Raw genomic sequence first — 13,536 nt, forward strand, 5'->3', positions numbered from 1 at the left:
TTCTTATGTATGCCATTCTTTTTTTTTTTTTTTTTTTTTTTTTTTTTGAGACAGAGTATAGCTCTGTTGCCCAGGCTGGAGTGCAATGGCGAGATTTTGGCTCACTGCAAACTCTGCCTCCTGGGTTCGAGCAATTTTTTTTTTTTTTGTATTTTTAGTAGAAACGAGGCTTCGCCATGTTGGTCAGGCTGGTCTTGAACTCTTGACCTCGTGAGGCACCTGCCTCAGCCTCCCAAAGTGCTGGGATTACAGGCATGAGCCACCAAGCCTGGCCAAGAATAAAAATACTTTTTAAAAAGTTACTAACATGACGATTTATGTTGGAGTGTAAAAAAAAAATTAAAAAGTTAAGCCAAGTCCAGATGCAGTGTCTCACACCCGTAATCCCAGCATTTTGGGAGGCCGAGGCGGGTGGTTCAGAGGTCAGGAGATCAAGACCAGCCTGCCCAGTATGGCGAAACCCTGTCTCCACTAAAAATACAAAAATTAGCTGGGTATGGTTGCGGGCGCCTGTAATCCCAGCTACTCGGGAGGCGGCGGCAGGAGAATCGTTTGAAACTGGGAGGCAGAGGTAGCAGTGAGCCGAGATCACACGACTGCACTCCAGCCTGGTCGACAGAGCAAGACTCCGTCTCGAGGAAAGAAAAAAAAACTATTATTCTTTTTTTTTTTTTTTTTTTTTTTGAGAGGGGGTTTGCTTTTTTTTACCCAGGCTGGAGTGCAATGGCGCGATCTCGGCTCACCGCAACCTCCACCTCCTGGGTTCAGGCAATTCTCCTGCCTCAGCCTCCTGAGTAGCTGGGATTACAGGCACGCACCACCATGCCCAGCTGATTTTTTGTAGTTTTAGTAGAGACGGGGTTTCACCATGTTGACCAGGATGGTCTCGATCTCTTGACCTCGTGATCCACCCGCCTCGGCCTCCCAAAGTGCTGGGATTACAGGCTTGAGCCACCGCGCCCGGCCAAAACTATTATTCTTTAGAGACAGGGGTCTCGATATATTCCCCAGGCTGGGCTGGAGCCCCTGGTCTCCAAGGATCCTTCCACCTCTGCCTCTCAAAGTGTTGGGATTACACGCATGAACCACAGTCTCCGGCCGTTTCTGCCTCAGTCTCCCGAGTAGTTGGGACCACAGGCGTGTGTGCCACCAGGCCAGGCTAGAGTAATAAAGTGATGTACTGTGTGAAGTACTGTAAAGTGATACTAAATGTAAGGTATTGTCCTTATTAACGCTATTATTATTATTCCTAATACGAGATGGACTAAGGGACATAAATCAATTGGTATTAACGTTGGAATTAGAACCATAAATCAAACAAGCCTAGGAAGGACTTCCACAGGTATTTCAATGTTTGGCTACATTATTGTTAGTGTATATTATTATTGTTACTGTATTTTTAGTGTACTAAGTCAAAAAACCTGGACCTGGAGAGAACTACAACTCGCATTATCCCGAACACCCTCACAGTGCGGTTGGAGCGTGTGTCGGGAGGAAATTAAAAGAAAAAAACGAAAAACAAACAAAAAAAAAACCCCTACGAACCCCGGATGTATGCAAAAACTACCTTTCCCAGAATACTTCCCCCCCCCCCCCCCCCCCCCCCCCCCGCTGTATATATATAGCCCATCCGGGTTCTTCGAGATGCTGTTTGGCGACTCGTCGCCATTCCCGGAGCAACTGAGCTTCGGCCCAGGGGCGAGTGTCCGTCGCTGTGTCGGAGACACTTGTCCCCGACACCAAGACAGCCAGCCCTCTCCCCTGCCCCGCGGCGGGAGAGCGTGTCCGGCCGGCCGGCGGGGCTCGCGCACCCTCCCTCACCTCCCCTTCCCCCGCAGCCTCCGCCCCGCCAGGCCCGGCCAGGACTCCCGAGCCCCGGCCTCCTCCTCCTCCTCCTCCTCTATCACCGCTGCCGCCGGGCTTGACAGCCCCGTCTGCCGCTTCTCTTTCTAATTTGAGAAGCCAAGGAAGGAAACAGGGAAAAATGTCGCCATGAAGACCGAGAACCGCTGCCGCCGCCGACCCCCGCCGGCCCTGAACGCCATGAGCCTGGGTCCCCGCCGCGCCCGCTCCGCTCCGACCGCCGTCGCCGCCGAGGCCCCCGTTGATGCCGCTGAGCTCCCCCAACGCCGCCGCCACCGCCTCCGACATGGACAAGAACAGCGGCTCCAACAGCTCCTCCGCCTGTTCGGGCAGCAGCAAAGGGCAACAGCCGCCCCGCTCCGCCTCGGCGGGGCCAGCCGGCGAGTCTAAACCCAAGAGCGGTAAGGGCGGGCCTGCGGCAGTGGCCGGGGGCGACTGCCCCTGAGGCTGGGGAGAGTCCTTGCTCTCTGGTCTGCTGGGTTACCCCGGGACAGGCTCCACCTTCTATTATAGCTCCTACCTGTCCTTTTCCATGGCTCTCGTTAGTTATGTTAATCAGCGCTGTACTGCGTGGTTTCTGTGGGTCGTTTACATTAATACTCAAAACTGCTTCAATCCCCATTTTACACATGAGGAAAGCAAGACTGATAAAGAGTAAGGTCACCCAGCTAGTACGTGCCTCACACCAGGCCTTAAGACCTGGTTTGTCTGACTCATCAGTCCACGCTCCTAAAACCACTACGTTTTTCTACCCTTTAGAGTTGAATTAACATTGGATAGTGTTCAAGTTTAGACGGGTGGGTGGGGCCCGAGGGCCTTTCAAACCTAGACCTCTTATTTAATAATCTGGCCCCAGATCCATTCCTTGTCGAAGAGGAAGTCATTGAATGGGCTCTTCAGCGTGGGGCTAAGAGCACAGACTTATCAATTCAGTCTTTGGGTCCCAGTTTGCCAGACCGTGAGTGAGTGCCCCGAGTTTACTTACCTGTAAAGGTAGGTGGAGGTAATAGAATTAAATAAACTTTAAAAGCAAAAACAAATAAACTAAGGTCTTAGGGTATCTGACGTCTATTTTTGTGTGTTGGACTATTATTGTCCTTTAACAGGGATGGTTTTATTTCTGTAATCAAGTCTCTCAATATTAAATTATGACCATAATGATGATAGCTACCTTTAATCGAGGGCTTACCATGTGCCAAGTACTAGGTGAAGTTTTTTTTTATTTTTTGAGACAGCGTCTCGCTCTGTCACCCAGGTTGGAGTGCAGTGGCGTGATCTCTGCTCACTGCAACCTCTCCCTCCCGGGTTCAAGCAATTCTCCTGCCTCAGCCTCCTGAGTAGCTGGGGTTACAGGCGTCTGCCACCGCACCTGGCTAATTTTTGTATATACGTAGAGAGGGAGTTTCACAGTCTTGGCCAGGCTTGTCATGAACTCCTGACCTCGTGATCCACCCACAGCCTCCCAAAGTGCTGGGGTTATAGGCGTGAGCCACTGCGCCTGGCCTGAAGTTTTTACCTGTTATCACTGTGCTAGTCACTGACCTGTCTAGCAGGGTGAAATTGTTCATATTTAAGGAAGGAATAAGCTGAACAGGTAGGATGTTAGGAGTTGGCAGAGATTGGAGTCCAATGTTGTTTTTTTTATTTTGAAGTTTGTGTTAGTCTCTGCTCTCTTTTGTATTTCAGTCACATTAGCAGTAATAGGAAGGTGTCAGCGACAGTGGGTATGTTGTGGCAGAGAGGGAAGTATTTGGAGTTTCTAAATGTGGAGGTCCAGTTTAAAACAGTTAAAACAGATAAAAATCTGTAAGAGAGACCGGATGTGGTTGCTCACGCCTGTAATCCCAGCCCTTTGGGAGGCTGAGGTGGGGAATGTCACTTGAGCCCAGGAATTCCACACCAGTTTGGGCAAGATTGTAAGACCCTGTCTCTAGGGGAGAAAAAAAAAAAAAATTAGCTGGGTGTGGTGGCACACACCTGTAATCCTGTGTACTCAGAAAGGTGAGGTGGGAGGATCACATAAGCTCAAGGAAGTTTCAGCTGCAGTGAGTTGTATCAGGACACTGCATTCTATCCAGCCTGGGTGGCAGAGAGACCCCATCTCTAAACAAAGCTGTAAGGCTGACTTAAACCAAACAAAATCGAACAAAAAATTGTAAGGCTTACTAACTCATTTGGAGTTCACTGCTGCATATAGCAAACTTGTTTACCTGGTGTGAGACCAGTAGAAGTATGGATTTTTGGGCCATGTGAGGAAATGGTATGTATGCGGACTGATTTTGCGGCTATGCACATGTGTAGCTTTGCCATAGATCCCTCAAAAGGTAGAAGGAAGCCAGTCCTTTTGGTCAGTGTTCGAACTGGTTTAGAGTGGTCTGTTGCTCAAAGCAATTGATAAGTAAGTTTATTTTTGCACTCTGTTCCCAGATGTATGTTAAGGATTTGGTTCTCCAGCTGTCTGAATTCTCAACTTATGTTTCTGTGGCTCCCCTTTAAGCCACTGTCATACATTCATTAGTCAGTTGCAATAAATGCCTTGTTTATTTCCTAGTTAGCAGTAGGTGAAAGTTGTGACAACTCGAACAAAATAAAACAACAAACAGGTATTTAAGGAATTTTACTGCTATGTCCTTCACTTTGAATATGTTGATATTGGAATTAACTCTCATTACCCAAGAAGATGATACAGAATTCTATAGTAGTTTGACCAAAGCAAATATTTGTCGTTGTTGACATTTCAAATGGGCAGGGCGGCTATAATCCCAGCACTTTGGGAGGCTGAGGTAGGCGGATTGCTTGAGCCCAGGAGTTCGAGACCCTGTCCTGCAAAAAAATAAATGAGCCAGGCATGGTGGCACACACCTGTAGTCCCAGCTGTGTAGAGGCTGAGGCAGGAGGAGGGGGAAGAGCACTTGAACCCAGAAGTTCAAGGTTGCAGAGAGCCATGATCACTCCACTACACTCTAGCCTGGATGGCAGAGACCCTGTCTCCAACAAGAAGAAAACTTTTTTAAAGACTCATGTAAAGGGTCTTTGTTAGATTTTATGAATTCACAGGTGTGCCCTCAGGCAGTGTTTGTTTTTTGTTTAATGTGTGTGTTAGAAAGCTTGACTGTGTTGGCCACTGCCAGTGTCTGCTTTTCTGGCTTTAGCTGTGTGTATTCCCTTAGTAAGGAAGGATGGGCTTTGTAGCCAAATCCATACTTCTTCACTAACCATAATCTACTGCTTGCATTTAGGAACAAATTAAAAGGAAGAATATGTGGAGATTAAAAGATGAGGAAACTTTGGATATTGGCTGATTTTTAAAGTTGAACCTAAGCTGCTATGTTAACAACCTAACAGCATAACAGCTAAGACCATAAGCTGTTACGTTGACAACATAACAGCTAAGATCAGGGCTACTACAGCAGTATTCAGGAACTCGGATGCGGTGACTTCTTAATGAGATGGTTGCTCTAACAAAAGGGTAGTCTCAAGTTCTGCATAATCCCATCAAAAGATTTCTGCAGTATTTCATAAACTAAACACTTCATATACTTGATTCTGCTGGAAATCTTTGAAAGGACCTTGCATTACAGAGTACTGAGTTGAAAGAAAAGCAAGAAGGTTAAGGTAAAAAGATAGTTTGTCTATCTTTTGTCAAGGTGAAAAGAACAAGAGTTTTAGCATTCAAATATTTTTTTTCTTATTTATTTATTTTTAAAAAATAAAGACAGTTTCACCATGTTGGCCAAGCTGGTCTCGAACTCCTGGCCTCAAGTGATCCACCCACCTCGGCTTCCCAAAGTGCTGGGATTACAGGCGTGAGTCACTGCGCCTGGCCAGCATTCAAATATTTAAGTCCCCTTTTTTTCTCCTCCTTTACTACCTCATGTGGAAAAAAGCCGTTTGGTTTCTATTTTGTAAACTGTCCTAAATGGTCATTTGCTTCCTAGCTACATGATTAATTTCCTCGAGATTTTTGTTCAGTGGCTGGTTTTAATTTGCCCTTCATTTGTACACAGGAAATAGGTACATTTGGCTACCAGGATTTTCTTGATCTTTCTGGCTGGAGTGGCATACCACAGTTTCTTTGCCTGAGCTAATTGCCCTAAACATTTATATAACATTCCTTTTCTTGATTATATTCGTACAACTTCATTCCAGTAGTGTTAATAGGCATTTCTAAGAACATTCAGCAGTGAATATCCTGTGAATATATCTCAGAGGAGAGAAAGTGGGTTAGGAAGTGGGGAAAGTCATTTAGAAGTAGCAAAGTAAAAAAAGGCAAGAGAAGGTAGACCGTTTATGGGCAGACAATGGACCCTGGCCAGGAACCAGGCTTTTGTCCCATCCCTCTGGGGACATAGAACTGCCAGGGAGGTTAACGAAGGTCAGGAATTATGAAGCAGTTATTTTGAGGTTGGTGGTATGAGGCACTGCCCTGGCATTCTTCCTGTTACTCCGGTACCAGAAACCAGGTTACTAGTGGTAATCTGCTTTGAAGAATGCCTCTGACCTGTAAATGGACCTGGAGATTTTAATGGCTTTGAAAATTGAGGTGATTTGAAGCCTTCAGTAAAACCACTTCAAGAAATTAAAAGAATTTCAGGGCCCGTTGGCCGGAATCTTGGTTTATATGGTTTTGTTGGAAGTCTAGTGGGTGCTTTTCACAGGAATGATTTGGGTTTATTAATGATAGGATTTCAAATCATAGCACTATATGTCAGCCTCTATGGTAGGCAGTTTACAGTTTTCTTAATCCTCATGATTCTATGAGGAAGTATGGTAGAGTATTAGTCCTGTTTTACAGACAAGAAAAACGAGGCTTAGCAGAGTTAAGAGTGATTTGCCCAAGTAAATGTTTATGAAGTCCTAGGTAGTATTTTTCAATAAGCTTTGCGTAGTCTCATTTAGCAAGCGGATAACTTACTGGCACGTGCATCATTCCTGATACCACCTCTCTCTCCCTTTCATTCAGAATTACTAATTTCAGCTGGATTCAATTTGTTGTCAGTTGATTCTGTAGTAAGGCCATATGTTGCCCCTCTGGAGGTGCTTGTCAACTACTCTGGACGATGGGTAAGCAACTTGCTTGCGATTACAGCATGAATCAGCAGCAGAAACTTCCTGACTGGTATTCTGACCTCTAGGCTGAGCCACCTGTTAGAGCTAGAGCTAGAAATGAGGATGCCAAGTAATTTAAGTTGGCAGCCCTTAATTTGGTAATGGGGGAAGGCTGAGCTATACCTACTGCTGCTTGGTGGAGACCTTTCCATTAGGGAAATGTGGGACAACTGAGAGGCTGAGTTAAGTTTTTTTATTTTTTATTTTAAGAGATGGGGTTTCACTGTGTTGGCCAGGATGGTCTCGATCTCCTGACCTCGTGATCCGCCCTCCTCGGCCTCCCAAAGTGCTGGGATTACAGGCATGAGCCACTGCACCCAGCCTTGAGTTAAGTTTTTAAGTCACTTATTTGTTGACTCTGGACCCTGAGTTTAACTAGTGGTCCTTTTCATTTTGGAATGTGTCTTGACAGTAGTTCTTGGCAGTTGTTTTCAGCTGTGGCTGTGCATCAGAATCTCCTCAGGAATTTTTTTTTTCCTCTGAGACAGAATCTTACTCTGTCACCCAGGCTGGAGTGCAGCATCGCGATTTCAGCTCACTGCAACCTCTGCCTTCTGGGTTCAAGTAATTCTGCCTCAGCCTCCTTAATAGCTGGGATTACAGGTGCCTGCCACCACACTTGGCTAATTTTTGTATTTTTAGTAGAGACGGTTTCACCATCTTGACCAGGCTGGTGGCCTCCTGACCTCGTGAGAAACTTAAAAAAAAAATTAGGAGTGAACCCCTTCCTAGGAATTTTTTCTGATTTTGTTTTGTTTGTTTTTTAGAGATGGGGGTCTCAATATGTTGCCCAGTCTGGTCTTGAACTCCTGGCTTCAAGTGATCCTCCCACCTCAGCCTCCTAAAGTGCTGGGCTTACAGGCATGAGCCACTGTACCTGACCTTTCTTTCTGATTCTTTAAGCCTAAATTGGGCCTATGGGTCCTGGGGATTCATAATTTTAAAAGTCTGTGCAAGTGATTCTGATGTGCAACTAGGATTGGGAACCAGCATTCTGAGATTTAAAACTTTACCCACAGTTCCTTCTCCCAAGAACTTGACTTTTTTTCTGTTTTCCAAAATCTAAAGTGGATCATCTCATCACTCCTGTTCTACCCTTGAGTTTTTCACATGTATATCCTGGCAAGTTGTCCACAAAACATCTCAGAAATAGTGCTCTGAATTTTATCTCTGGGTCCCAGGCCTGATGATACATACCTTCAACCTTTAGCTGCCTGTTGCCTGGGTCTAGAGATAACAGCCAGTCTCTCACTTGACATGCCTGTCTTCATACCCTTAGGTAAGTGGAAGACGAGAGAAAGGAGTTGATTTTAGCAACTAAAATCATGAATCATGATGTGGTCAGTTGTGGTTTGGAAATGAGCAGTTTACTGTCTATCGGAGAGCAGTTCTGTAAGCATTAGGAAACTGTTTCCTTGGCAGTGTGGTAATAAGTGAGGAAATGAAGACAGCCCTCTTGCTAAGTGCCAGTTTACTTTCTTAAGCCCTTGCCATGTAGAATCTGGCTTTACCTTATCTATGCAAACCATGAGGTGCATCTTGAAAGCAGCAGTTAGGGTCAAACAGTTAGGGTCTAGGATCATCCGAAACAGTCTTGGATAACGAGGTGATATGTTTTCTCTTTATATACCTATCCTTATAAAATCTGTTGTGTTTGAGGTGATGTGAAGCGGAGTTAAGGAAAGCAAAGCAAGAAAATGTGGCTGAGTCAGCTGGGGTTTTGCATCCTCTGAATTTTCCCTTTATTTGAAAAATTTTTTTTTTTTTAAGAGACAAGCTTTTGCTCCATCACTCAGGCTGGCATACAGTGGTGCAAACATAATTCACTGCAACCTTGAACTTGTGGGCTTAAGAGATCCTTGAACTCATGAACCACTGTGCCTGGCTTATGTTTTTTTATTTATTTTTTTGAGACAGAGTCTTGCTCTGTTGCCAGGCACTAGGCTGGAGTGCAGTGGCGCCATCTCGGCTCACTGCAACCTCCGCCTCCTGGGTTCAAGCAATTCTCCTGCCTCAGCCTCCCATGTAGCTGGGATTACAGGCGTGCACCACCATGCCCAGCTGATTTTTGTGTTTTTTAGTAGAGATGGGGTTTCGCCATGTTGGCCACTCTGGTGTTGAACTCCTGACCTCATGATCTGCCCGCCTTGGCTTCCCAAAGTGCTGGGATTATGGACATGAGCTACGGCACGCTTTTTTTTTTTTTTTTTTTTTTTTTTTTTTTTTTTTTGACACGGGGTCTCACTCTAGCCCAGGGTAGAGAGCAGCGGTGCCATTGTGGCATACTGCAGCCTCAACCCTGGCGTAAGCAATCCTCCCAACTCAGCTTCTCAGCTGGGACTGCAGATTTGTTCCACCACATCAAGCTAATTTTTAAATTTTTTGTAGAGATGGGGTCTCGATATGTTGCCCAGGCTGGTCTCAAAACTCCTGGGCTCAAGTGATCTTCTTGCTTTGGCTTCCTAAAGTGTTGAGATAACAGGTGTGAGCCACCAAGCTTAGCACCGAAACTTTGCTTTCTGATTGTTACTATTAGTGCCATGTCTAATACAAACTGTTGCTAACTGAAGTAGTAGGTAAAAGTCTAGTTTTTAAATTCTAACTTTATTCTGTTTTTTGAGACAGTCTCACTCTGTTGCCCAGGCTGGAGTGAGTGGTGTGATTTCAGCTCACTGCAAACTCTGCCTCCTGGGTTCAAATGATTCCCATGCCTCAGCCTCCCAAGTAGCTGGGATTAAATGCATGTGCCACCACCCCTGGCTAATTTTTGTATTTTTAGTAAAGATGGGCTTTCATCATGTTGGCCAGGCTGGTCTCGAACTCCTGGCTTCATGTGATTTGTCCGCCTTGGCCTCCTAAAGTGCTGGGATTATAGGCGTGAGCTATCATGTCTGGCCTTAAATAATAACATTAAATTAAACTCTGGTCATTGTCCCTAAGCAGGATTTAAGGGTAACTGCTAGGAGTGAACCTAGCCTGTTTCTGTGACTGTCTGTCCTGTTTACACTGCTGCCATCTCACATGATTTCGATTGATTTCCAGGTTGTAGGTGGCCACATTTGGAGGGAATGACATTTATTCAATGAGGTTGACAGACAGTGTGAAGTGGTTGCTTTCAAAATTTGGACTCTGATTTATTAACTCACATTTTGTTTTCTCTGAGCTGTTGTTTCACCTTGAATTTATTTAGCCTGCTATAGGAAGCTGGTGATTATACTTAGCAAGAAATAATTTCTTCTAAATTTAAAAAATTACTCAGAGAATATTACAAGTCTGCAGACAGTTACTTTTGTATCGTATCAATCTTGGAGTGTGAGGGCTGAGCATAGGAATTCCTTAAAAGCTCATCTGGGTGATTGCTATGAACTGACCAGGTTGCGAATCATTATAAGAGGATTAAAATGGGGCCAGGCCCCATGGCTCATGCTTACAGTTCCAGCACTTTGGGAGGCTGAGGTGGGAAGATCACCTGAGCCTGGAGGATCACCTGAGCCCAGGAGTTTGAGACTAGCCTGGGCAACAGAGTGAGACCTCGTCTCTACAAAAATTTAAAAATTTAGGCCAGGCATGGTGGCTTACGCCTGTAATCCCAGCACTTTCGGAGTCTGAGGGTGGTGGATCGCTTGAGCTCAGGAGTTTGAGACCAGCCCGGGCAATGTGGCAAAAACCCTGTCTCTGTAAAAAATATAAAAATAAGCCAAGAGTGGTGGTACATGCCTGGAAGACAGGAGGATTGCGTGAACCCCAGAGGTTGAGGCTGCAGTGAGCCGAGATCATGCCACTGCACTACAGCCTGGGTGACAAAGTAAGACCCTGTCTGAAAAAATTAGCTCGGTGTGGTGGTGCACACCTGCTGTCCTAGCTGGGAGGCTGAGTTGGAAGGATTGCTTAAGCCAGGATTGCTGCAGTGTGCTAATGATGGCGCCACTGCTCTCCACTCTGGGCTGAGTAAGAATCTGTCCCAAAAAAAAAAAAAAAAAAAGGCCAGGCACGGTGGCTTATTCCTGTAATCCCAGCATTTTGGGAGGCTGAGGTGGGCAGATCACCGGAGGTCAGGAGTTCAAGACCAGCTTGGCCAACGTGGCAAAGCCCCATCTCTACTAAAAATACAAAATTAGCCACGTGTGGTGGCTCATACCTGTAATCTCAGCTACTTGGGAGGCTGAGGCAGGAAAATCACTTGAATCTGGGAGGTAGAGGTTTCAGTGAGCCAAGATGGCATCACTGCACTCCAGCCTGGGCAGTAGAGTGAGACGCTGTCTTTAAAAAAAAAAAAAAAAAAAAAAGACTAGGCATGGTGGTTCGTACCTATAATCCTAACGGTTTAGAAGGCCGAGGCAGGATTGATTGAGTCCAGGAGTTTGAAATAAGTCTGGGTAACAAAGTGAGACCCCATCTCTACAGAAAAAATAGGCTGGGCGTGGTGGCTCATGCCTGTAATCTCAGCACTTTGGGAGGCCGAGGCGGATGGATCACTTGAGCTCTGGAGTTTGAGACCAGCCTGGGCAACAAGGGCAAACCCTGTGTCCACAAAAAAACATAAAAATTAGCTGGACATGGTGGTGAGTGCTTGTAGTCTCAGCTACTCAGGAAGCTGAGTGGAAGGGTGGCTTGAGCCTGGGAGGCGGAGGTTGCTGTCAGCTAAGATTGCGCCACTGCACTGTAGCCTGGATGACAGAGTGAGACCCCATCTCTAAATAAATGAATAAAATGCATAAATTATTATTATATGGTTAGAGTATAAATAAATTGGTATAACGGTTTCAGAAAGCAACCTAAGAATGTATAAATGGCTTTAATGACCATATTTTATCTGCTAATTCCACTTTGAGAATTTGACATAATCAATCACAAAAGCCTCTGTCTAAAGAGACTCCCAATGCTATTATATTAAACTAGCAAAAAAATTAGAAGCCACCTAAATGTACAACAATGTGGGGTTGGTTACATTATTCTGTAAGTGTTTGGTGAACACAAGGATACAGCAATTAATCATGCTTTTGAAGACTAGGGATGCATAAAAGTGCTCACAAAGTAGTAAGCAGAAAAGATATCTTCTATGCTTGTCATTTGTCACAAATCAAAAGTATAAGATTTGTGGCAAGTTTGTAAAATGGAGATTAAAAGGAAACCAATGTTAATGGATTAGTGCTCTGTGAGTACTGGCAACTTTATCCTTCCCTATTTTCAGAATTGAACATGTATTATAATTGGAGAGAAAAACATTTTTTAAAAAGGATATAACTCAAGCTGATCAAATACGCTTTTATTTATTTATTTTTTGACAGTCTTTTCTCTGTCGCCCAGGCTGGAGTGCAATGGCATGTTCTTGGCTCACTGCAATCTCTGCCTCTCAGGTTCAAGCAATTCTCCTGCCTCAGCCTCCCAAGTAGCTGAAGTAGCTGGGATTACAGGTGCCCATCACCATGCCTGGCTAATTTTTTGTATTTTTAGTAGAGATGGGTTTTCACCATGTTAGCTAGGCTGGTCTTCAACTCCTGACCTCAGGTGATTCACCCGCCTTGGCCTCCCAAGGTGTTGGGATTACAGGCATGAGCCACCACACCCAACCACTAATATGCTTTTAGAGCACAACTTCTTTGGTTCTATCGATTTAACAGCTTGAGTTTGACCCCTAGAACATATGCAAACATGGTTTTGCTTTATGCCTTTTGAATATATTTGGTAAGGCCTAGGACAGCCCCTTGTAGTATAGAATCTGGTTATGCTATAGTAATTTTAAGGGGAATGTCTTCTGTCTTGCCACCAGGTAAAATACTTTTCCTTAATACAGAATGGCTGTTTCATTTCCTGTAACTGCATCTGACTGAACTTTTACAGGGGCAGTAGTAAGCTGTGTAAAATAGAGACATTATCGACTGAGAATCTATGTGGTTTGATCTACACTGTGTTTGTCTTGAGGGAGGGGACCCTTTAGGCTTCATCATTGCAAGAAAAAAAACACATGTTGTCTTGCTCAAAGTGCTTGTGCTCTGGCCCAAACCCAGATTCTTGGAGGTGGTAGAAGGGCTCATTTACCTTTGTTTAAATAGTTTTGCTGGGAGGTGGAGGGCAGTTGGCTTGAGTGAATGTATCACTTCTTAAGGCATTCTTTTGTGTTTCTTGCTTTCAGATGGAAAGAACTCAAGTGGATCCAAGCGTTACAATCGCAAACGTGAACCTTCCTGCCCCAAAAATGAAAGTTTTAGCAACCAGTCCCGTCGCTCCAGTTCACAGAAAAGCAAGACTTTTAACAAGATGCCTCCTCAAAGGGGCGGCGGCAGCACCAAACTCTTTAGCTCTTCTTTTAATGGTGGAAGACGAGATGAGGTATGGAATTGGAAAATGTCCTTTCTAGAACATAAACATGAGATTTGATCCCACTCCTGCCCCTCAGTTTATCAGTAGTTGAGGAGGGGAACAAGAGGTGGAAGAATAGATAGAGGAGTCTTGAGTAGCTGAGACGGTTAACTAGATTTGAAACCTTGCCTCCTTTTTTCCCCTGAAGATTATGAAACTTTCCTTGGAGGAAGGAAAATTTTCTTTTTTTTTTTTTTTTTGAGA

At 44.9% G+C, this 13,536-nt stretch overlaps 1 protein-coding gene across 6 annotated transcripts in view; it reads left to right on the plus strand.

The window, feature by feature from the left end:
- Positions 1-1,619: 1,619 nt before the first annotated feature.
- The window catches only part of RNF10 (ring finger protein 10), a 45,473-nt gene continuing 33,556 nt past the window's right edge, over positions 1,620-13,536 (plus strand). For 4 of the 6 annotated variants that reach the window (XR_004257792.1, XM_032241818.1, XM_032241849.1 and 1 more), the window contains exons 1-2: positions 1,620-2,264; positions 13,106-13,302. Coding sequence is in view for 5 of the 6 variants with exons in the window: in XM_032241818.1 (XP_032097709.1) it covers positions 2,108-2,264; positions 13,106-13,302 (354 nt within the window). In the remaining variant the exon portion in view is untranslated. Of the gene's footprint in view, positions 2,265-6,826; positions 6,928-8,214; positions 8,252-13,105; positions 13,303-13,536 lie in introns of those variants that run through there. The other 2 variants (XM_032241834.1, XM_032241826.1) reach the window with 2 other exon arrangements.

Source organism: Sapajus apella, unplaced genomic scaffold, assembly GCF_009761245.1.
Source record: "Sapajus apella isolate SASKATOON/1434 unplaced genomic scaffold, GSC_monkey_1.0 scaffold2, whole genome shotgun sequence".
Taxonomy (NCBI): domain Eukaryota; kingdom Metazoa; phylum Chordata; class Mammalia; order Primates; family Cebidae; genus Sapajus; species Sapajus apella.